The sequence below is a fragment of the Mobula hypostoma genome, chromosome 12 (assembly GCF_963921235.1).
Source record: "Mobula hypostoma chromosome 12, sMobHyp1.1, whole genome shotgun sequence".
In the NCBI taxonomy this organism is placed as follows: Eukaryota; Metazoa; Chordata; class Chondrichthyes; order Myliobatiformes; family Myliobatidae; genus Mobula; species Mobula hypostoma.
In genome coordinates, this window is record NC_086108.1 from 93,667,609 (window position 1) to 93,689,889 (window position 22,281).

General features: G+C 43.1%; 1 protein-coding gene across 1 annotated transcript in view; it reads left to right on the top strand.

The window, feature by feature from the left end:
- Positions 1 to 22,281, top strand: part of abca4b (ATP-binding cassette, sub-family A (ABC1), member 4b) — a 190,936-nt gene that overhangs the window by 81,399 nt on the left and 87,256 nt on the right. Inside the window, exons 21-23 of the mRNA XM_063064621.1 lie at positions 5,718 to 5,849; positions 12,438 to 12,577; positions 13,641 to 13,778. Of these exons, the coding sequence (XP_062920691.1) occupies positions 5,718 to 5,849; positions 12,438 to 12,577; positions 13,641 to 13,778 (410 nt within the window). The remainder of the gene's footprint in view (positions 1 to 5,717; positions 5,850 to 12,437; positions 12,578 to 13,640; positions 13,779 to 22,281) is intronic.

Genomic DNA, 22,281 nt, shown 5'->3' on the forward strand with positions numbered 1-22,281 from the left:
AGAGAAAATCTGCAGATGATGGAAATCAAGGTAACACACACAAAATTCTGGAGGAACTCAGCAGGTCAGGCAGCGTCTATGGAAATGAACAAGCAGTCGACGTTTCGGGCTGAGACCCTTCTTCAGGACTGGAGAAAAGAGATAAGGTCAGAGTGAGAAGGTGGGGGGGAGGGGAGGGAGACTTCACTCAATAACTGCTATACAATAATAGAGACAAAGGGTCAAAATGGTCCCTTCGGCCCGTCTCATCCTGGGCATCCATGACGCCTATCTATACCGATCCAATCAGTCGGCATTAGGCTCCTATCTGTATATTTCTTCCCAATCCAAGTACCTGTCCAAACGCCCTTTAAATGTATTTGTCTCCACCATCTCCTCTGCCCACTCATTCTGTATAATAACTACCCTCTGACTGGAAAAACCTTCCCCCACAGATCTCATTTAATTTTCTCCCCTCTCACTTTAAACCTACAGTATGCCTCGCTTTAGACTCTCTTACCCCATGAAAAAGACTTAGATGATCCACCATATCCATGCCCCTCATAATCTTATAAACCTCTATAAGGTTTTTAAGGAGCTTACTATTCAGACGTCCCTCTTTCTTATCCAAGTCATTTGTAGGGTACCTATGAAATACCACAAAGGTCCCAGCATTAATACTGTATTACCCCACTGGTGACAGATGTCCAGTCAGAAAAGCAACCCTCTACCATTGCATTCTGTTTTCTATTACCAAACCAATTGTGGATCCAGTTTGGCAATGTGTCTTTCCCTCTCTCACCTTAGCTTCTTACATGCCCCTCCCTCCCTCTGGTGCTTGCCCTCCTTCCCTTTCCTCTCTGGTCTTCCACCCTTTCCTATTAGATTCCCCCTTCTCCAGCCCTTTATCTCTCCCACCAATTGACTTCCCAGCTATTTACTTCACCCCTCCCCCTCTCTCAGTTTCACCAATCACCTGTCCCCTCCTACTTCTTCCTTCCCTCCCCCCACCTTCTTATTCTGACTTCTTCCCCCTTCCTTTCCAGTCCAGATGAAGGGTCTCGTTGCAAACCGTCGACTGGTAATCCCTTGCTGGAATCCATGTATGCCAGATCCACTACTCTGCCTTCATCAGTTTTCTTCATTACTTCCTCAAAGATCCAGAGCAGGACTTTCCACGTATAAAACCATGTTGACTTCCACCAATCAGTCCCCATCGTTCCAAATGAACATAAATCCTGTCCCTGAAATGAGATTCAGCATTGCACTAAGTATGATTATGAAGACACGTAGTCCTCTTTTATTGTCATTTAGTAATGCATGCATTAAGAAATGATACATTACTTCCTCTGGTGTGATATCACAAAACACAGGACAAACCAAGACTGAAAAAACTGACAAAGCCACATAATTATAACATATAGTTACAACAGTGCAACAATACCATAACTTGATGAAGAAGTCCCTGAGCACAGTAAAGTTTAAAGTTTCTCAAATGTCCCACATCTCACGCAGACGGGAGAAGGAAGAAAAACTCTCCCTGCCATGCCGACCACAATCCGACTCATCTGAAAACTTCGAGCTCTGATCAGCTCTCCGTCACCGAGTACTGAGCACTATCTCTGTCCAAACGATTCAACCTCTTTCTCGGTTGCCAAAAGCAGGCAACGCCAGGATTTTCAGGCCTACCCTCCAAAAGATTCCCGACCACACAGTAACGACAGCAGCGAATGGGCGTTTCAGAAATTTCTCCAGATGTTCCTCTGTGCTTTCACGTCCATTCTCCATCAAATCAGAATTGTCCACGGCCCCTATTTAACAGATACAATATCATTTTTCACCGGTTTGTTAAGTAAAAGATAACTTGGATTGTTGTAATAATGAGATTTATCCCTGGGATCAAACAATTTCAGACTCTAACAAGTTTACCAAAACTTAAAAGGTCCAAGTAAGGAAAACAGGAAATTAATAACAAGCGTTTAAATAAAACCCTCTGTGCCCTTGTGTCATGCCAAAGCACCTTCACATAAATAATGAGAGGGAGATAAGGGACAACAGGAAAATACACTGTAAGTACGCAGTTTATTTATCTGTGTTGACATATGATCACATAATGGAATTGAAATGAGTCACAATAAGTGACCTGTCATAGACAGGCAATGAATGAAGAGATACGCACTGCTGCTTAAAGCTGCACACTGATGTTGTTAAGATTTATTATATGCTGCCCTAAAATCGTTAGCTGACATTTACAGCTGGAGCCGAAACTCGTATTTTCAAACCATTGAACTGAATTAAAATCCGGTGTTTCAGGAAAAAGCCAAATCTAAAGTAATTTTAATAGGCCAAACCATTTAAACTGCCTACTCCCGTCAACCTGAACCATAGCCGTCAATACCCCTATTATCCTTGTACCTATCCAAACTTCTCTTAATCGAGCTCGGATGCACCACATTCATTGGCAGCTGGTTCATCTTTCCCACAACCCTCTGAGTGAGGAAGTTTCCTCTCATGTTCCCTTTAAACTTTTCACCTCTCATCCTTATCCCATGACCTCTAGTTGTAGTCCCACCCAACTTCAGTGGAAAAAAGCTGTTTGCATTTACCCTATCTATACCCCCTCATAATTTTGTACACCTCTATCAAATCTCCCCTCAACCTTCAACATTCTAAGGAATAAAGTCCTAACCTATTCAATCTTCCCTTATAACTCAGGCTCTCCAGTACCAACACCATCCTTGTAAATTTTCTCTGTACTTTTTCAACCTTATTTACATTTTTCCTGTAGGTAGATGACTAAAGCTACACACAATATCCCAAATTAGGCCTCACCAACATCTTATACAACTTCAACATAACATCCCATCTCCTGTACTCAATACTTTAATTTCTGAAGGCCTATGACACCACTTTCAAAGAATTATGGACCTGAATTCCCAGATCCCTTTGTTCTACCACACTCTTCAGTGCCCTACCGTTCACTGTGTAAGACCAACACTGGTTGGTCCTACCAAAGTACAACACCTCGCCCTTGTCTGCATTAAGTTCCATCTGCCATTTTTCAGCCCATTTTTTCAGCCTGTCCAGATCCTGCTGCAAGCCATGATAGTCTTTCTTGCTGTCCACTATACCCCCAATCTTGTTGTCGTCCCAAAATCTGCTGATCTAGTTAACCACATTATCATCCAGATCATTGTTATAGATGTCAAACAACAATGGACTCAGCACCGATCCCTGTGGCGCTCCACTAGTCACAGACCTCCAGTCAGAGAGTCAACCATCTACTACCACTCTCTGGCTTCTCTAACAAAGCCAATATCTAATCCAATTTACTACCTCATCTTGAAAGCTGAGTGACTGAAACTTCTTGACAAACCTCCTATACGGGACTTTGTCAAATGCCTTGCTAAATTCCATGTAGACAACATCCACTGCCTTGCCTTCATCAATTTTCCTTGAAAACTCTATTAGATTGGTTGGACACGACCTACCACGCATGAACCCATGCTGAGACCGTCCTTAATCAGTCCATGTATATCTCTTGTATTTGGTCCCTTAGAATATCTTCCAATAACTTTCCCACTACTGATGTCAGGCTAACCGACCTATAATTTTTTGGCTTATTCTTAGATCCTGTCTTAAACAGCTGAACAACATTAGCTATCCTCTCGTCCCTTGGTACCTCACCTTTCACTATGAGTGACTTAAATATCTTTGCTAGGGCCCCTGCGATTTCTTCACTTTCATCCCACAGAGTCTGAGGGAAAACCTTGTTCGGCCCTAGGGATTTATCCACCCTAATCTGCCTCTGCTTTCCTCCCACATTGCAAAGTCTTATAAGTTAGGGTTAGTAAGATGTGGACGTGCTATGTTGGTGCTGGAAGCATGACAACACTTGAGGGGTGCCCCAGCATCTTTTCTTGCAGAGGATATATTTCACGGTATCTTTCAATGTACACGTGACAAATAAAGCTAATCTCATTCTCCACACAGCAAGTGGCACTTTCTTCTTCTTTGTGTAGTGTACATAGGTTAATAACTACCCAGTCTTGACTTAAGGATCTAGAATTCATTCATCAATCATTAGGTTAACCATCCAGCTCCAACCAACAAGTTAACACTTTGAAGGAAGTTGCTGTTAATGGTGTCCTTGTTCAGCAGTTTTTCTTCTCTCTCAAAAACTAAGTCCAGTCAATGTGGGTTGAGTTTATTGTTATCTACACAGGTACAGTGAGGTTCAGGTACATTGAAAATATTGCTTGTTGCAGGATACGGATTCAGACAGCTCACAGAACGTAAACTGGACAAAAATTATACAAGACAGTGAAGGAAACAGACTGTTGCAAAGCAAGATTTTAGTGCAAGAGATGGTCTATAGTGTTCCCACGCTGAAGCAGTCAACTTTAGGCTGAAGCCAGACTGTCATTCCAGTTCATGTAATTGAGTGACGTGTAATGCAGCAGAGAACGAAAGGTAGCAAGAACGTGACCCCAGTCTTGCTTACCAGCAACCCCTCTCCCCACCTCTTAACGTCTGTAAACACGAGGAAATCTGCAGATGCTGGAATTTCAAGCAACACACATAAAAGTTGCTGGTCCTGACGAAGGGTTTCGGCCCGAAATGTCGACTGTACCTATTCCTAGAGATGCTGCCTGGCCTGCTGCGCTCACCAGCAAAGTTTATCTTAATGTCTGTGCTGAGTTAGCTGGTTTAACAGACAGGTTAGTCTCCTCTTCCTACCCACCTTCAACTTTCTCCTCTTTACCTCCCCCTCCCCCATCCCCTGACCCACCCCCTCTTCCCTGATCGCTGCTGTTCTGGAGGTGAGTGTTTGTCAAGGGTGCGTGAAGGTCCAGTTGTAGTTTGTCTGTGGGGCCACTGATATGGAAACAAGGTGGCCACCCTTGTTATTCGTGGTTCACACAGAAGTGGCTTCCTTGGCAACATGCTGGGGACGGAAGCATCAGCACAATCAGGAAGGACGAAGAACTTGTCAAAAGGAGCTTTAGCATTGCAAACTAATTCCTACAGGACCAAACAGTATTAATTGCAAGATGTCAGTGATGGATTGCCAGCTCCTTAAAATAACAATTGAATTTGCGCAAAGTTGTGTAATTACGTCTTAAGGTGTGCAACAAATTTTTCACGTGTACTCAGTTTTAAAAGTGGACAATATTATTTCTACAAAGTTTAGTCATAGTCATAGTCATAATCATACTTGATTGACCCCGGGGGAAATTGGTTTTCGTTACAGTTGAACCATAAATAATAAATAGTAATAGAACCATAAATAGTTAAATAGTAATATGTAAATCATGCCAGTAAATTATGAAATAAATCCAGGACCAGCCTATTGGCTCAGGGTGTCTGACCCTCCAAGGGAGGAGTTGTAAAGTTTGATGGCCACAGGCAGGAATGACTTCCTATGACGCTCTGTGTTGCATCTCGGTGGAATGAGTCTCTGGCTGAATGTAATCCTGTGCCCACCCAGTACATTATGTAGTGGATGGGAGACATTAACCAAGATGGCATGCAACTTAGACAGCATCCTCTTTTCAGACACCACCGTCAAAGAGTCCAGTTCCATCCCCACAACATCACTGGCCTTACGAATGAGTTTGTTGATTCTGTTGGTGTCTGCTACCCTCAGCCTGCTGCCCCAGCACACAACAGCAAACATGATAGTGCTGGCCACCACAGACTGTCAGGTTTAATAAACTTCTCTCTCTGTTTAATAGGTCAATGCTGATTGGGTTATTTCCACCCACATCTGGTACGGCATTTATTAACGGCAAGGACATCCGCACAGAAATTGAAGCTATCCGACAGGACATCGGTGTATGCCCCCAGCACAACATCTTGTTCAATAAGTAAGCAGAATATCTCAACAGATCTGGATATACAGTTCTGGTCGGCCCACTGTAGGAAGGATGTTGAGGCTTTGGAGAGGATACAGAAGAGGTTTACCAGGATGCTGCCTGGTTTAGGGAGCATGTGCTATCACGAAAGGCTGGATAAACTTCAGGCAACATACATCAAAGTTGCTGGTGAACGCAGCAGGCCAAGCAGCATCTATAGGAAGAGGCGCAGTCGACGTTTCAGGCCGAGACCCTTCGTCAGGACTAACTGAAGGAAGAGTGAGTAAGGGATTTGAAAGCTGGAGGGGGAGGGTGAGATGCAAAATGATAGGAGAAGACAGGAGGGGGAGGGATAGAGCCGAGAGCTGGACAGGTGATAGGCAAAAGGGGATACGAGAGGATCATGGGACAGGAGGTCTGGGAAGAAAGACAAGGGGGGGGGGTGACCCAGAGGATGGGCAAGAGGTATATTCAGAGGGACAGAGGGAGAAAAAGGAGAGTGAGAGAAAGAATGTGTGCATAAAAATGAGTAACAGATGGGGTACGAGGGGGAGGTGGGGCCTTAGCGGAAGTTAGAGAAGTCAATGTTCACGCCATCAGGTTGGAGGCTACCCAGACGGAATATAAGGTGTTGTTCCTCCAACCTGAGTGTGGCTTCATCTTTACAGTAGAGGAGGCCGTGGATAGACATGTCAGAATGGGAATGGGATGTGGAATTAAAATGTGTGGCCACTGGGAGATCCTGCTTTCTCTGGTGGACAGAGCGTAGATGTTCAGCAAAGCGGTCTCCCAGTCTGCGTCGGGTCTCACCAATATATAAAAGGCCACATCGGGAGCACCGGACGCAGTATATCACCCCAGTCGACTCACAGGTGAAGTGATGCCTCACCTGGAAGGACCGTTTGGGGCCCTGAATGGTGAGACCCGACGCAGACTGGGAGACCGCTTTGCTGAATATTGGTGAGACCCGACGCAGACTGGGAGACCGCTTTGCTGAACATCTACGCTCTGTCCGCCAGAGAAAGCAGGATCTCCCAGTGGCCACACATTTTAATTCCACATCCCATTTCCATTCTGACATGTCTATCCACGGCCTCCTCTACTGTAAAGATGAAGCCACACTCAGGTTGGAGGAACAACACCTTATATTCCGTCTGGGTAGCCTCCAACCTGATGGCATGAACATTGACTTCTCTAACTTCCGCTAAGGCCCCACCTCCCCCTCGTACCCCATCTGTTACTCATTTTTATGCACACATTCTTTCTCTCACTCTCCTTTTTCTCCCTCTGTCCCTCTGAACATACCTCTTGCCCATCCTCTGGGTCACCCCCCCCTTGTCTTTCTTCCCGGACCTCCTGTCCCATGATCCTCTCGTATCCCCTTTTGCCTATCACCTGTCCAGCTCTCGGCTCTATCCCTCCCCCTCCTGTCCTCCTATCATTTTGCATCTCCCCCTCCCCCTCCAGCTTTCAAATCCCTTACTCACTCTTCCTTCAGTTAGTCCTGACGAAGGGTCTCGGCCTGAAACGTCGACTGCGCCTCTTCCTATAGATGCTGCTTGGCCTGCTGCATTCACCAGCAATTTTGATGTATGTTGCTTGAATTTCCAGCATCTGCAGAATTCCTGTTGTTTGTGGATAAACTTCAGTTCTCTTCTCTGGAGCACCAGAGGCTGAGGGGGAGAACTGATAGAGCTTTACAAGATTATGAATGCTACAGATGCCACAGATAGAGTGGACAGAGAATATCTATATCCCAGGGGCATTCAGCTCATCCTGTTCACGCTGGCATGATCTTCTACCTAGTCTCATCTACATTCACCTGGACCATATCCTTTCAAGCCCCTCTCTTCCATGCACTTATCCAAATTCCTCTTAAAAATGTTACAATTGAATCCGTATCTGCCACTTGCACAGGCAGCACGTTCCACGCTCCCTGCACCCTCTGAGTGAAGAAGTTTCCCTTCAAATTCCCCTTAAGTGCTTCACCTTTCACCCTAAACCTATGACCTGTATTTCTAGTCTCACCTAACCTGAGGGGAAAAGCCAGCTTACATTCGTTCTATCTAAACCCCTCAACATTTTGTATACCTCTGTAAGAACACACCTTGGTCACCTCTGCTCCAGGAATTAAAGTCCTAACACATTCAACCTTTCCCTATAACTCAGGTCCTCAAGTTCCGGCAACATCTGTGTAAATAATTGTGAAGTTTAGTACAATGTAGTACCTTTTGAGAAGAAGAAATGGAAGGTCTCTTAGGACTTAGAAGGTGCTAGGTGCTGTAGAGGATGAATGGGAATCTGGAGTACAAATAAACCAATCAAACAAAGCTGCACCACAGGTAGCAATACCAAATAGAAAGCAAGTTAAGAAATGGACATTTTTACTAGAGGGACAGATCCCAAATTAAACTTGCATCAGAGAGATTGGATATGGAGAGATATTTCTATAAATAGGTTATTCTAGAATCAGAGGGCACAGTTTCAGAATAAATAGATATCCCTTTAGAACTGAGATGAGGAAGAAATTTCCACAGCAAGAAGATTCCACAGTGGTGAATCTGTGGAATGCATTGCCATGGAGGCCTGTGGAGGTAAAGCAACTTGTTGCATTTCAGGTAGATATTAATAGGTTCTCGATTGGCAAAAGGATTAAGGATTACAGGGAAATACACACAAAATGCTGGAGGAACTCAGCAGGCCAGGCAGCATCAATGGAAAAGAGAACAGTCGACGCTTTGGACCAAAACCCTTCAGCAGGGCTACAGGGTAAAGGTGGGAGAGTGGATGAAAAAAATCAGCCCTGATTGAATGGTGGAGTAGACTCAATGGGCCAAATATCAAACCTTAGCTGAGCCATACTTTTCAAGTGTTTCTCCTGATACCAGCATCAGCCATCTCTTGAGTCTCCACACGTGCACACAGATCTGATCACCACGTTATTAATGACATGATCAGGAGACGATCGAGGGGATGGGGTGAAGATTTAAAATGATGGTTTCGAGTTTGGACAGACCATACATGTCAGGAAAAGATATACAGACTGGGTCTCCTCACTGTCAAAAGAAAGCTGGTGGGAGATCTAACTGAGGTCTTTACAATAATGGAAGTTTATCATGACTGAGTACAGAGAAATTATATTTTCTTGAGAGGAAAAGAATAGTTAGAGACTCTTCAAGATAAAATAGTCGCCTTGAAATACAGTAGGGAAGCTTCGCCCAAAGGCCGGTGGGTATGTGAAACCTGCGACCATTGAGAATAGGAAGGAAGAGGCAGAAGGAAACAGAGGCTCCTGGTGACATATTTACAGAAGGAAATATTGGAGGTCTGAATGTAGCAAAAACACCAAGGTGGAATTGTCAGCCCAAATGACTTCTTTTTCGAGCAGTCTATCTACATAATGCTTTGCCGTGGAGCCAACTATACGGCTTTCTGGGCAAAGAAGAAACTGAAGGAAATGTGAGGTAATGAAGTTTAGATTAAGTAATGTGAGTTAAAATTTTGGAGCCAGTTCATGTGGCAATGCTTCAGAAAAAAAGTCATATCAAAAACTTGACCATTTGAACACATTTTTCAGGCTCAGAATCAGGTTTAATATCACTGGCAGATGTCATGAAAGTTGTTGTTATACAGCAGCAGTATATTGTAAAACATAATAAAAAGTAAATTATAGTAAGGTGTGTGTATGTATATATATATATATATATATATATATATATATATATATAGAGAGAGAGAGAGAGAGAGAGAGAGAGATGCACATAGTAAAAAGTCAAATTAAATAAGCAGTGCAAAAAGAGAAAAAGAAGTAGTGACGTAGTGTCATGGGTTCAATGTCCTTTCAGAAATCAGACAGTAGAGGGGAAGAAGCTGCTCATGAATCATTGAGTGTGAGCCTTCAGGCTCCTGTACCTCCTCTCTGTTGGTAGCAATGAGAAGAGGGCAGGTCCTGGGTGTTGGGAGTCTCCTTTTTGAGCCACTGCTCCTTGGAGATGTCCTGGATAGTACAGAGACTAGTGCCCACGATGGAGCTGACTGAGTTTACAACTTTCCTCAACTTATTTCAATACTGTGCAGTGAAACCAATCCCACCCCATACCAGATGGCGATACAGCCAATTAGAGTACATCTGTAGAAATTCGTGAGTGCCTTTGGTGACCTTCTAATTCTCCTCAAGCTCCTAATGATATACATTAGGAGTCTGACAATTCACCTCCAGACAGTAGGCGTCACCAGCACGGCCAAAAATTTCTCCACTGCCAGCAGAAATCAGAGTCTGCAATTTTGCTGTTCTCTCACAACGAAACCTGTGTGGGGTTTGGGAGTGAGACACCAATCAGAGTCTCATGTTGATATGTTGCAGAGAGCACCTCGCGGACTCTGTTATTGCTTTTCCGTCCTATTACCTCGAGGGAATACCAGGGAAAAGCATCGTCAGGATGCACACTGAGGCTGGGAGATGCTCTCTGCAAAATATCGATGCAAGACCTCGCAGAGGTCAGACTTGCACTGATCCGTATGGATGGCAGGCAAAACCAAGTTTTTCACTGTATCTGTGACAATAATATGCCAATTACCTATAATCAGCAGTATGGAGAAGTGATCGGAGATTTGATCACTGATCAGAGAATTAATCAGAGATTCTCCTTTTGGTGACAGCACACTATACTTGCAAGCTGCATGCTGTGATACCTGGCGCTTTGATCAAGCCAAACTTGGGAGAAGAGTCATATGTGGCATAAGAGCTAATTGTGCCAATTCATTGCATGTGGAGTGCCTATGCCCTTCCACCACACCCCTCTGCTCCCGTACTTTCCTACAGTTCCACTGTATTCTCAGCCACCGTACTGCCACTGCCATAGGGAGCATCCTTTAATCTCTAACTCACTTCCCAGAGGTCTCAGCAGACATGCCCACAAAGCTTTTCATACGACTCATGACAGGAGCCGCAGTGTCACAGTTTGAATGCATACACCTGTGAGTTAAATGCTATCACGCTGCAGTTAATGCACTTTTGTCCAATTGCACACATTTTCTTCGGGGGTCAGAACGGATGTCTGTGTTATGTCCAGCACGTACTTCGTACACCAAAATAATGTGATACCCATTTAGAAACATAGAAACACAGAAAACCTTCAGCACAATACAAGCCCTTCAGCCCGCAATGCTGTGCCGAACGTGTACTGACTTTAGAAATTACCTAGGGTTACCCATAGCCCTCTGTTAATTAGCCTTCATTGTGCACTAATGTTTGCCCTGCTTTTTGTCATCAGAATCAGAATCAGGTTTAATATCACTGGTATATGTAGTGAAATTTGTTAACTTTGTGGCAGCAGTACAATGAAATACATGATAAATAATTATAGAGAAAAATACCGAGTTACATTAAGTGTGCACTTGTCTGTTAAATAGTTAAGTTCATGTAAGTAATGCAAAAATAGAAATGAAAAAGTAGCGAGATAGCGTCCATGGGTTCAATGTCCATTTAGAAATCAGATGACAAAGGGGACAAAGCTATTCCTGAATTGTTGAGTGTGTGCCAGTACGATTCTGTGCCTCCTTCCTGATGGTAACAATGAGAGGTAGACATGTCCTGGGAGGTGGGGGACCTTAATGATGGACACCACCTTCCTAAGGCACCGCTCCTTGAAGATGTCTTGGATACTACGGAGGCTGGAACCCATGATAGAGCTGACTAACTTTACAAGTTTCTGCAACCTACTTTGATCCTGTACAATAGTCCCCCCACCCCCAACCCCATACCAGACGGTGACGCAGCCTGTCAGAACGCACACTACCTCACTATTTTTGCCCGACTTTTTTATCATATATATTTCTTATTATAATTTATTGTATATTTTATTGGACTGTACTGCTGCCACAAAACAACAAATTTCACAGCATAAGTCAATGATATTAAACCTGATTCTGATTCATTGATTTATATTATAAATGCAAGATACATAAAATAGACGCATTTCATTCCTGTCCATAATGCATATTGAAACTCTAAACACAACTGCACAATAAGGTGCACCAAGTGAATTACTTCCCCCCATTCATGTTGATAGCCTCATGTTATACAATAGTCCAACGTTTTGTTCGCTGGGATAGGTTTGCAGAATAACCTAGCTGCTTGCAACTACTGAAAGACAAGGAAGCAACACTGATTATGGCTGCACCCTGGACAAAGTCACAAAGATGGCCCTTCTCCACAACACATCACTTCAGTTCACCTGGCAAAAGAACTGGCACATCATAGAATGCAGGGCTTTCTTTAAATCTAGAATCTGTCCTGGGAGAAAGGTGATGCATGAAACATTTATTACACAGCGGGACTGCAGAACAATTCTGTGTTATGCAGGACTGCAATATCCATCAAGATAAGCCGAGTATATCAGTCTGCGAATCTGGTCCACCATTAAAGTGAGCTTATGAGCTGGTTAATAAATACTGGGGAATGCTTGGTATGCTGGCCTGGGGAAGTTTACGTCTCTCTCCCTCTCTCACATGTTAAGGCTGGAATATTATTCTTGAGCCTGGAGTCTGAAGAAGGCTGCGAGTCGAATCATCTGATTTTTACATTTATCTTCCCTGCAGTCTAACGGTGGCAGAGCACATCTTATTTTACACTCAGCTCAAAGGCCACGCAGCTGAAGAAGCAGAAAAACAGACAGAAGTAATGCTGGATGAAATTGGATTGATTCATAAAAGAGACGAGTTGGCTCAAAATTTATCAGGTAACAGCCCATTGGCCACTTGTTTATTCAAATACAGTGACTTAGCCCTGTTCCACCATTCTGTCTTGAGTAGGCCACCTAATATTGCTCAGTGAGAATCACTGAGCACAAATTTATTTGGCATGTGTCAGACCGAACAAAGCAACCTGCATTTCAGAAGGTTTTCACCAAGTATCAGAAAGGTTATGAGGTTCCTGATGGTCTATTTCTTATTCCTTAAACTTATTTTCTCAAGACATAAGAAATGGAAGCAAGGAGTGAACAACTTCCTGCTCTCTTAATCCAATAAGATATTTTACCTCGCCGTCTCCTTCCTGTACAGAAATATATCTCTGATTCCCTTTATATCTAAAATCCATTAATCTGTCTTAATATATTTGGCAACTGAACCTTTGATAGAGAATTCCAAAATTTCTTAACCCCCCCCCCCAAGGTAAAATAAAATTCTTCCCACTTCTACTATGATGACTAATTCCCCCCACTACCCATTTCTGAGGCAGTGACGCCTGGTTTGAGCCACTTGACCAGGACAAACATCATCCCTACATCTCCCCTGTCAAGTTCCAGGAGAATTCCATATGTTTCTGTGAGGCAATTTCTAAACCCTGGAGGTTATAGACTTTGTTTTCTTCCTCCCTCTTCATATAACAAACCCACCAAACCAGTTAAATCATGGCCCTCCCTCTATTGCGAGTATTGTGTAGGGAGACCAACAGTGTACACTTTATTACTGCTGCTGTCTCACCAGGACTTTATGTTATTGCAGTTGGACATCTTTATTCTGTACTGAAATTCATTTGCAATGAAGAACGTACCACTTGCATTCCTAATTACTGGGAAATTTTCGGTGTCTTCTGCCTCAAACGATTTGTTTAATTTCTCTGCCATTTCCTATGGGTGAGTCTTATCACAGTAGGATTTAATGTGATGTTAAAGCAGAGTTATTAACCTAATGGCCAGTGGACACTGTTTGCCTTTGTAACTCTGAGGATCACTGTCATGAAGAATTATAACTTGATGTCAGATTACAACTTGTTGGAAGTTTTCCTCTTTCCTTCCACAGGTGGAATGCAGAGGAAATTGTCAGTAGCCTTAGCGTTCATTGGGGGAGCTAAGGTGATCATTCTGGATGAGCCAACATCTGGAGTAGATCCATATTCCAGACGATCTATCTGGGATCTCCTACTTAAATATCGTTCAGGTACGGTACCCTTTCAATGACTTCAGTGAGAAAAGAATATGCACTGTATGCAATGAAGTTACACTGAAGCCTTTTATCAATATTGTATCCTGAATATGAAAAAAAATTCTTGTGACTGCTTCATCAACAACTGTACAAGAAAGCTGTATGCTTGTGCGTCTGCTTGTCTATGTGCTCATGTGCGGGTGTGTTGTGTGTCTATAAAGTGATTTTAAAACTTACCTCTAATTGTACGTTGAAGCCTACAGTGAAGCACATCATTTGTGTTAAATCAAAGCAGTGAGGGTTGTGTTGGGCAGCCCGCAAGTGTTGCCATACCTCCATCGTCAACATAGCATGCCCACATTTCACTAAACCTAACCATACATCTTTGGAATACGGGAGGAAACAAACATCCGAAAGTGAGAAATGTTGTTTACACCTGGCTCTGATTGGGCTTTCAGGTAAGGTCCAAGCCCGTATGTTAGTCCATGCCAATATTGACCATAATCTGTTCCATCATTAACCGTACTCATATCATTGTTAACCATTAGTCAGCTCCACCATGAACTATTCTCCTTGCCATCAATAACCAAAGCCCATGCTATCCTTAATCAGTAGTATGAAATTGTTAACCATAGTGCACGCCATCAATAACCAGTCCTTGCCATCGACTCTGCCATAATTTCATTCAAATTCCACCCTTTAAGCTTACCTGCTGCCAACTTCCCAGACTTTACTGTCCTGTTCAGCCTCTCACTCTGTTCCCTGTACGCTTCAAGTCATCCAAAACTCTTAATGATCTAGCCTGCACTGCCCTGTGCTCTCTGACCTATATTATTGCCCCAGGGAAAAATGCTCATTTCGTTTTCAAACTGCTCCTTTGTCTTTCTCCTCCCATTCTCTCTCACCTCCTCCATCCATGCAATCATCTGAGGAATCTGTGTTCCTTTAATTTCTTTTTAACTCATTACTCAACCACTGACAGCCACTGGAACTCCCTACCTTAAATTCACTATCTCCTCCTCCTGCCTCATTTAAGACTTTCCTTAAAATGTACGTCTTTGACTAGGTTTTCAGTCATCTTCCTTAAATACAAAGAATGAATCGGCTTCGACATTCTTGAGACATTTTGCTATCTCAAACATGCTATATAAAGGAAGATGCTGTTCTTAATTTTGATAAAATGGTCTCATAGCAAAAAGTAATGGTTGGGTGTGGGCAAGGAGGGCTGCAATTAGAGCATTAAAAAAGTCTGGGTGTGTCACAGGTAGCTTTAGAGTCATAGGTTAATACAATGTGAAACAGCCCCTTTGGCTCAACATCCTCTTGGCCAAATTCCCTACTGAGCTCATCCCATTTACTTATATTTGGCCCATGAACCTCAAAATCTTTCCTAACTACGTACTGTACGTGTCCAACCATCTTTTATACACTGTCATCGTATCTGCTTCCACGACTTACTCTTGCAGCTTGTTCCAGATTGCCATTGCCCTAATTGATTCATTTATCATTTGTATTTGCACAATTTGTCGCCTTCTTGCACGTCGGTTGCTTGCCAGTCTTTGTGTGTAGCTTTTCATAGATTTTATTGTATTTCTTCGTTTCACTGCAAATGCTCGCAAGAAAAAGAAGCTCAGCAAATAATGACATATACTATATGTACTTTACTTTATTCTCGGCATGAAAAAATTGCCCATCAAGTCCCCTTTAAATATTTTCCTTGTCATCTTAAGTATTTGCCCTCTACTTTTAGTCTTTCGCTATTGTGGGGAAAAACAGACTGACCATTCGTTTTATCTTATAGTTTTATATACCTCCATAAGGTCATTCCTCAGCCCTAGGCATTCCAGAGCAAAATACTCCAGCCATCCAGTCTCTCCTTCTAACTCAAGCCATCCAGTTCTAATAATATCCTTGTGGATCTTTGAAATTGAATTTGGGGTTAAGGAAAACATCAGGTGAACGAGACTGCACTGACCATTTCTCCGACGTGTCTTCCCTCCTCGGGCACACCTCACCGAGTCATGGCCAAGGAGGGTACACAGAATCGTGGTTGCTTTCTTTGGGTAGGTGAAAACCTCCCACCGTCCAACACACACACATTCAATGTCCAGAGATTGGAAGCTGATGAATGAAGCCCGGAGACTGATGCAGCAGGTGCTCCACGGCCAACTCGAACAGCAGATGGACTTGTCTGATCTTGGCTCCTTGTTTGTATCTTATCCACAAAGCCACTTGTCTCAGCAACAGAGTGTTCTTGTGCTGGTTGTCAATCTCCTTTAACACAATGGGAGCTTTTATACTGGAGAATTCACAAGTTGAAAGAGCAAACGCTGGAAGAAACCCAGCAGGCAGCCCAGAGATCTTCCACAGGATGGAGATAACATTGCAGATCAATGACATCTGATTTCAGGTTTCCTGCATCTGCAATGATTTAGCTCTCACTTTGCATTAGTCAAACTTTGACCTTGGTTACCCAACTCTGAGTTAAAAGCTGCATTTGTGCAGGAGTTTGCCTGAGGTGTCCCTGAACCAGGTTCAAAAATGAAAGCAAATTTATTATCAAAGTACATATATGTCACCATGTACATACTACTTCAAGATTCATTTGCTTACAGTCACTGTAGAGCAAAGAAATACATAGAGTCAATGAAAAACTACACAGAAAGACTCAAACAACCGATGTGCAAAAGAAAGCAAACTCCAAAGAAAATAAGTAGATAATAAATAAACAAACAAATAAATAAATAGGTAGATAATATTAAGAAAATGAGTTATAGAGTCCTTGAAAGTAGGTCCACAGGTTGTAGAATCAGTTCAGTGATGAGGTGAGTGAAGTTCTCCTCCCGGCTTAGGAGTGTGATGGTTGAAGGATATTAGCTCTTCCTGAGCTTGCTGATATAGGAGCAAAGGCTCCTGTACTTCCTTCCTGGTGGCAGCAGCGAGACTAGAACATGGCCTGTGTGGTGGGGGTCCTTAACAATGGATGCTACCTTCCTGTGGCAGTGCTCCTTGTAGAGCTCCCGGGGTGATAAGCAGTGGTGCCGGGTGCTGCTATCACTGTGAGGTCGCTGCGGTTGAGCAAACACACAAGCTGCTTTCATTTAAATAAGCTCAAAGTCTCGCATTACATCTACAGCACCAGAGCCACACTACTGTCCCTCATCACTGTCCAACCACAAGACACAGGAGCAGAATTAAGCCAAATGGCCCATTGATCATGGCTGATTTATTTTCTCCTTCAACACGATTCCTTGTATCTACTAATCCAGAACCTATCAACCTCTGCTTTAAGTATATCGAGTGCAACAGTAAGATGGCCGTTATGCCTACATTCAGGAATACTCTCTGTGTCTGAGCAGCCCGTCTGCATGGTGTCCATAATAAGACAGTTCTGATCAACTGATAATATTTTTGACTGTACTCTGTGCAACTGCAGTCAAGTTGTTATTGAGGTGACTTCACATTATCCAGTGAGAACCATTCAATCACAGATAAACGGTTCCAGGAACTCTCCTCCCACATGAGCCTCTCCCACTCACCCCTTCTGAGCCACGTGCAGCAGCAGAACTGGTAACCTGTTCAGAAAAGGGACTATAAAGCAGTATTTAAAATATCTGGAGGCACAAGAGACTGCAGATGCTAGAATCAGATGATGGGTCTCAACCCTAAATGTCAACTGCTTGTTTCTTTCCATGGATGCTACCTGACTTTGCTGAGCTCCCCCAGCAGTCTGTGTGTTACTTAAAGTATAAACCTACTGTTTTTTCTTTTTCTTCTCCTTCACTCCTGCTATCGTCACCTTTCCTACCTTGCACCCAACTCCATCACCTCACCACCCTCACGACCTTTATCCTCACCCTCATCTTTACCATCTTTATCTTCACCATCTCAAAATTCACCTCCAGCACTTTATCCTCCATCACCTTCACCACCTCCAATCAGAGGATGACTTGATTTCACTCCGAATGTTAGTTCTGAAGTGACCGATGAGACCACTCGGGGAGCCGCAGATCCTTCCATAGTTGGGGCAGGAGGTGCCTGGTGGCAGCTGGTGAATTTCTTCCACTGTTTACAGAAAGTTCTTGGTGCCATCTTGAATATTCCTTCTCCACATTGAGTGATCATGGGCCAGGGATTGTCAGGAGTCAGTGGGCATGGTGCATTTTCATCACAGAGGCTTCAAGTACATTCCTGAACCTTTTCCTGTAGCAATCTCTTCGCATTACAGAGCTCAGAGTAGAATGTCTGGTGTGATCTTCTGAATGATGTGGCCCAGCAGTGCTGACAATCTGTAACCAGGGGCTCAGTGCTTGGGGTTTGGCCAAGGAGAGGACACAGGCATTAAATTGTTTATTTTCCCAGTGAATTTGACTGAATTTGGAGGATCTGGTGATATCTTGAGGCACCTGCTACAGGTGTCCCAGAAACATTCAGGACGGCAGGGATCACTATGGGTTTTGTGCCAAGTCTAGATCTTCAAACACTCTTCTGCACAATTGATCAAAGGCTAAAGGGATGAATTTCATCACTGATGTCTGTTTTGCCTGTGCACAACGACATATATATTAAATAAAAGCACGCATGCAGTAGACGGCTTTAACTGGTGTTTTCACATTGCAGTGAGAGAGAGAGAGAGAGAACAATGCGCATGTGCTGACAACAGATCAGTATGTAGTGCCAAGTTGGAGGGTCATTACTCTAAAAGAAATAGATCCATACATTATACTTCCTCCCCTTTAGATTAATGAAACATGAACTGTATATGCACAAAACCTTCAACTTCTCTTTCATAACCCATACTCCAAATAAAGATGCTTTCACAATAACAGTCCATAACTAACTTCACAGTGCTAAAGGTTCAGTCTTTTTGGTGGTGCTCTGTATCTTTCAGGATAGCACCTCTAGACCTGTGGAGTGACATCAGGTTTGTTAGGTGTTTTTGTATAAGACAAAGTTCTTGGTTTCCAGTGTCACGTTGATGTCAGTGACATCATCACTGAGAGGTAGGTCTGGTGACTGTAACGTGCCCATCTTGTTGGATGCAATTGACTTAGGTGTGTTCTCCAGTTGAGCATCCAGTATCTGGTCCACATGACGTATCCATGTCTGATCTCCGACATCCACTGTGTACATCAGTGGTCCAGTTCTTTTAGCCATCCTACCAGGTGTCCACTTGTCTTCTCAGTAATCACATTCTAGGACTTCCTGTCCAATCTCGAATCTCCTTGCTGCTTCACTTGGCAACTGGCTGAACTGCTTATTCTGCACTTCCCCCCACAGATTTGGTTTCGGAAGGTCTATGTGAGATCTTCGATTCCTGTTCATGATTAGCATTGCAGGTGTTTGATTTGTTGTTGCATGATCAGAGTTCTGATACACAAAAAGGAAGTTGTCCGCCTTGCGCTGTAGAGAAATGTCCTCCTTGTCCATTGCTTTAATTGACTTCTTGAAGGTTTGGATAAACCTTTCAGCTAACCCATTCATTGCTGGGTGGTGAGGAGCTGACTTAAAATGTCTGATGCCATTTTTCTTCATGAACTGTCGGAATTCTTCTAACGTGTATTGTGGTCCGTAGTCACTCACCATTTGTTCTGGTAAGCCGTTTCTGGCAAAGGAGGTCCTCAGAGCAGAGACAGTCTTTGCTAAGGTGGTTGACTTCATTGGTATAACCTCCGGCCACTTTGAATGAGCACCCACAGCACTCAGAAACATGACCCAGCAAAGCAATATTTACTCTTTGCCATGATGGCAATGGCCACTCCCATGGTGTAACAGTGCCTGTGGGGGTGCATTTTGAGCTTTCTGGCATCCCGAACAGCTTTTGGCCAGGTTTTCAATCTGTTAATCTATTCCCTTCTCAAACACCTTCTGATTAGCATTAAGCAGCTGTGATAGCCTTTGGTTAGTGCTACCATTTGGGCTGCCACACTGACAGCTTTGAATGAGTGCCAGTCTAGTTGGAATTTTCTCACCCATTAACATCTGAAAAGTGCTGGCCCTCCACTTTTCAATGCCTAAAGCTCTAACTGTTGTGTTTGGCCTCCATACATCACATTTACTTTCAGTTTGCCTTTGGGAGACACTTGTTCACCTGTGTAAGTCTCCAACATCACTGAGGTCTTCTCTAATGGTACCTTAGATAGTAAACTGTTGCTTCTGGAATTATAGACAAAGCTGATCCTGTAACCAGCTCCATTTTCAGTTTTACATCAGACACATCTATTGTGATCCATGTTATATTGTGATCTGCTTCAGTAATACTATGCAGTTCTAGGCATGACAGTTCACCTTTCTCAGAGTCTGTGTTGTCTGATTCTGTTTCACATTCAGTCACATTATACATTTGCTCAGTTTTGTGTTTGAAACTTTTCACTTGGTGTGCTTCTTCTCTTGCCTGTCTTGCACACTCTCTCTATGTGACCTGCTCTGTGACACTTTCTGTAGACTTTTTCTTTGAATCAACAATCATTTGTACCATGGAAGGATTTGCCACATCGATAATATCTTTGGCTTTTTGCACCATTCAGGAATATTTTGTGCATTTCACATTCTAACCTCCTTTTCTCTAGCTTTGCTGCACCCTTTGTTGCAGTCTCTAATTATATTGCAATGGTCAATGCCTGTTCTGAGGTTAAGTATTTTTTGGACAGGAGCCTCTTTTGAGTGCTTTGACTATGCATACCAAGTATAAATCTGTCCCTTGATGCATCAGGAAGTCCATCTCTAAAGTAACAGTACTGGGAAAGTTTGCGCAGTTCTGCAATGTATTCAGAAAGGCTTTCATCTTTCATCTATTACCAGCAGTTTAGGGCTTAAGTGATTTTGTAAAACTGTAACAATTTCATCAAAACATCTTGTTTGCTGGCTTTTCAATGGTTACTAGTTTGCGTAAGAGTCTGTACGTCCTTGAGCCCATTATGCTAAGACGTTTAGGGGCTTTCTTTTGCTCCTCCACATTGTTCGCTTTACAATACCGTTCAACCCTCTTGATATATGACTCCCACCTTCATTAGTGCTATCAAATTCATCAACTTTCCCAAATGAAGCCATCACCACGTTATTTCCACTTTAAATTCAGCACGTCTTTCACTGTTACTCACGGATCCTCCAGCGTTCTCGTGCTCTTTAACTCTCGCTGTTTAGTCTCGTAACTGTTGGCGCAGTTCATGATATCTTCTGACATTCAGGTTCGTACTTGTTGCCAATTTGTTGTGTCTGTGCACAACTACATATCAGTTAAATAAAAGCGTGCATGCAGAAGATGGGTTTAACTGGTGTATTCACATTGCAGAGAGAGAGAGAGAGAAAGCAATGCGCATGTGTAGACAACAGGTCAATATGTAGTGCTAAAGGGGGTGCAGTCATTGCTCTAAAAGAAATAGATCCTGTCCATCTTCACTACGAGGTGACGCTTAAGATATGAGAAGAGGCCCATATTTTCCAATACCTTCCCATGACCCTGTGTCAGGGTATGGCATTGTACAGCAGTGGCATTTTATTAGAGGGCTTTTGTCATATTGAGTGACCCATCCTCTCATAATCTTCTTCAAAAGTAAATCATAAACACAAGGGATTCTGCAACACACACAAAATGCTGGAGGAACTCAGCAAGTCAATCAGCGTTTCGGAATGTGACCCTTCATCAGGACTGGAAAGAAGATGGGGGAGGAAGGAAAGAGTCAATATAGCGTTAAATATTTCACAGCAGTTACAATATATAATGGTAGGCTTTACTAGACCTTGGTAGGAAAGTCTTAGAGAGATGTGGATCAAATGCAGGCAAATAGGACTACCTTAGATGGCCTTTTGTTTGGTTTGGTCAAGTTGCTGAAGGGACTGCTTCTGTGCTGAATTACTGTCTGACTTTGACTCTAGATATAATGTTGGATACCAGAATGTTAGTGCATAAATAAAGCTGGGTGGTACAATATAAATAATGACACACTAATAGAAATCCACTATTATGTGTCAACTATATATCACTTTGGACTCCACACTACATATGTTAAATTCTGCTGCAGTAGAAAGCAGAATTTCTTGAGCGTTCAAATACACCTGAAGTATTCATAGACCATTGTAAGACAAAATTTGACCCCGAGTCCCTTGAGTAAGTGTTACGACAGATGTTAGCCAAAGGAGTTGATTTTCATTAGAATCATAAAGAGAAGGAGAGAGGTTGGAGTGGAGGGTTTGGTGGAATTCCGGAGCTTAATGTCTGGGCAGCTGAAGGCAGAGCCGCCTGGGGTGGGGTGATGAATGTCAGGAATGCTGAATGGAGCTCTATAATTCACACTGCTGATATGGAGCTCTGCACACCCAGCACACGCTGGGGGCAGCTGAACAGTGTGCTTAGCACTGCTGAAAGGACTTTCTCCCTGTTAACGGGAGCAAACCCTGCAGGACCTGAATTCCTGTCTCTGCCATTGGCATTGTGACTTGGACAAATCCATACCAATAATTTGGAAAGGAAAAGGAATTTTAAGGTCTTTTTAACTGAGATTATTCCAAACAATGCGCA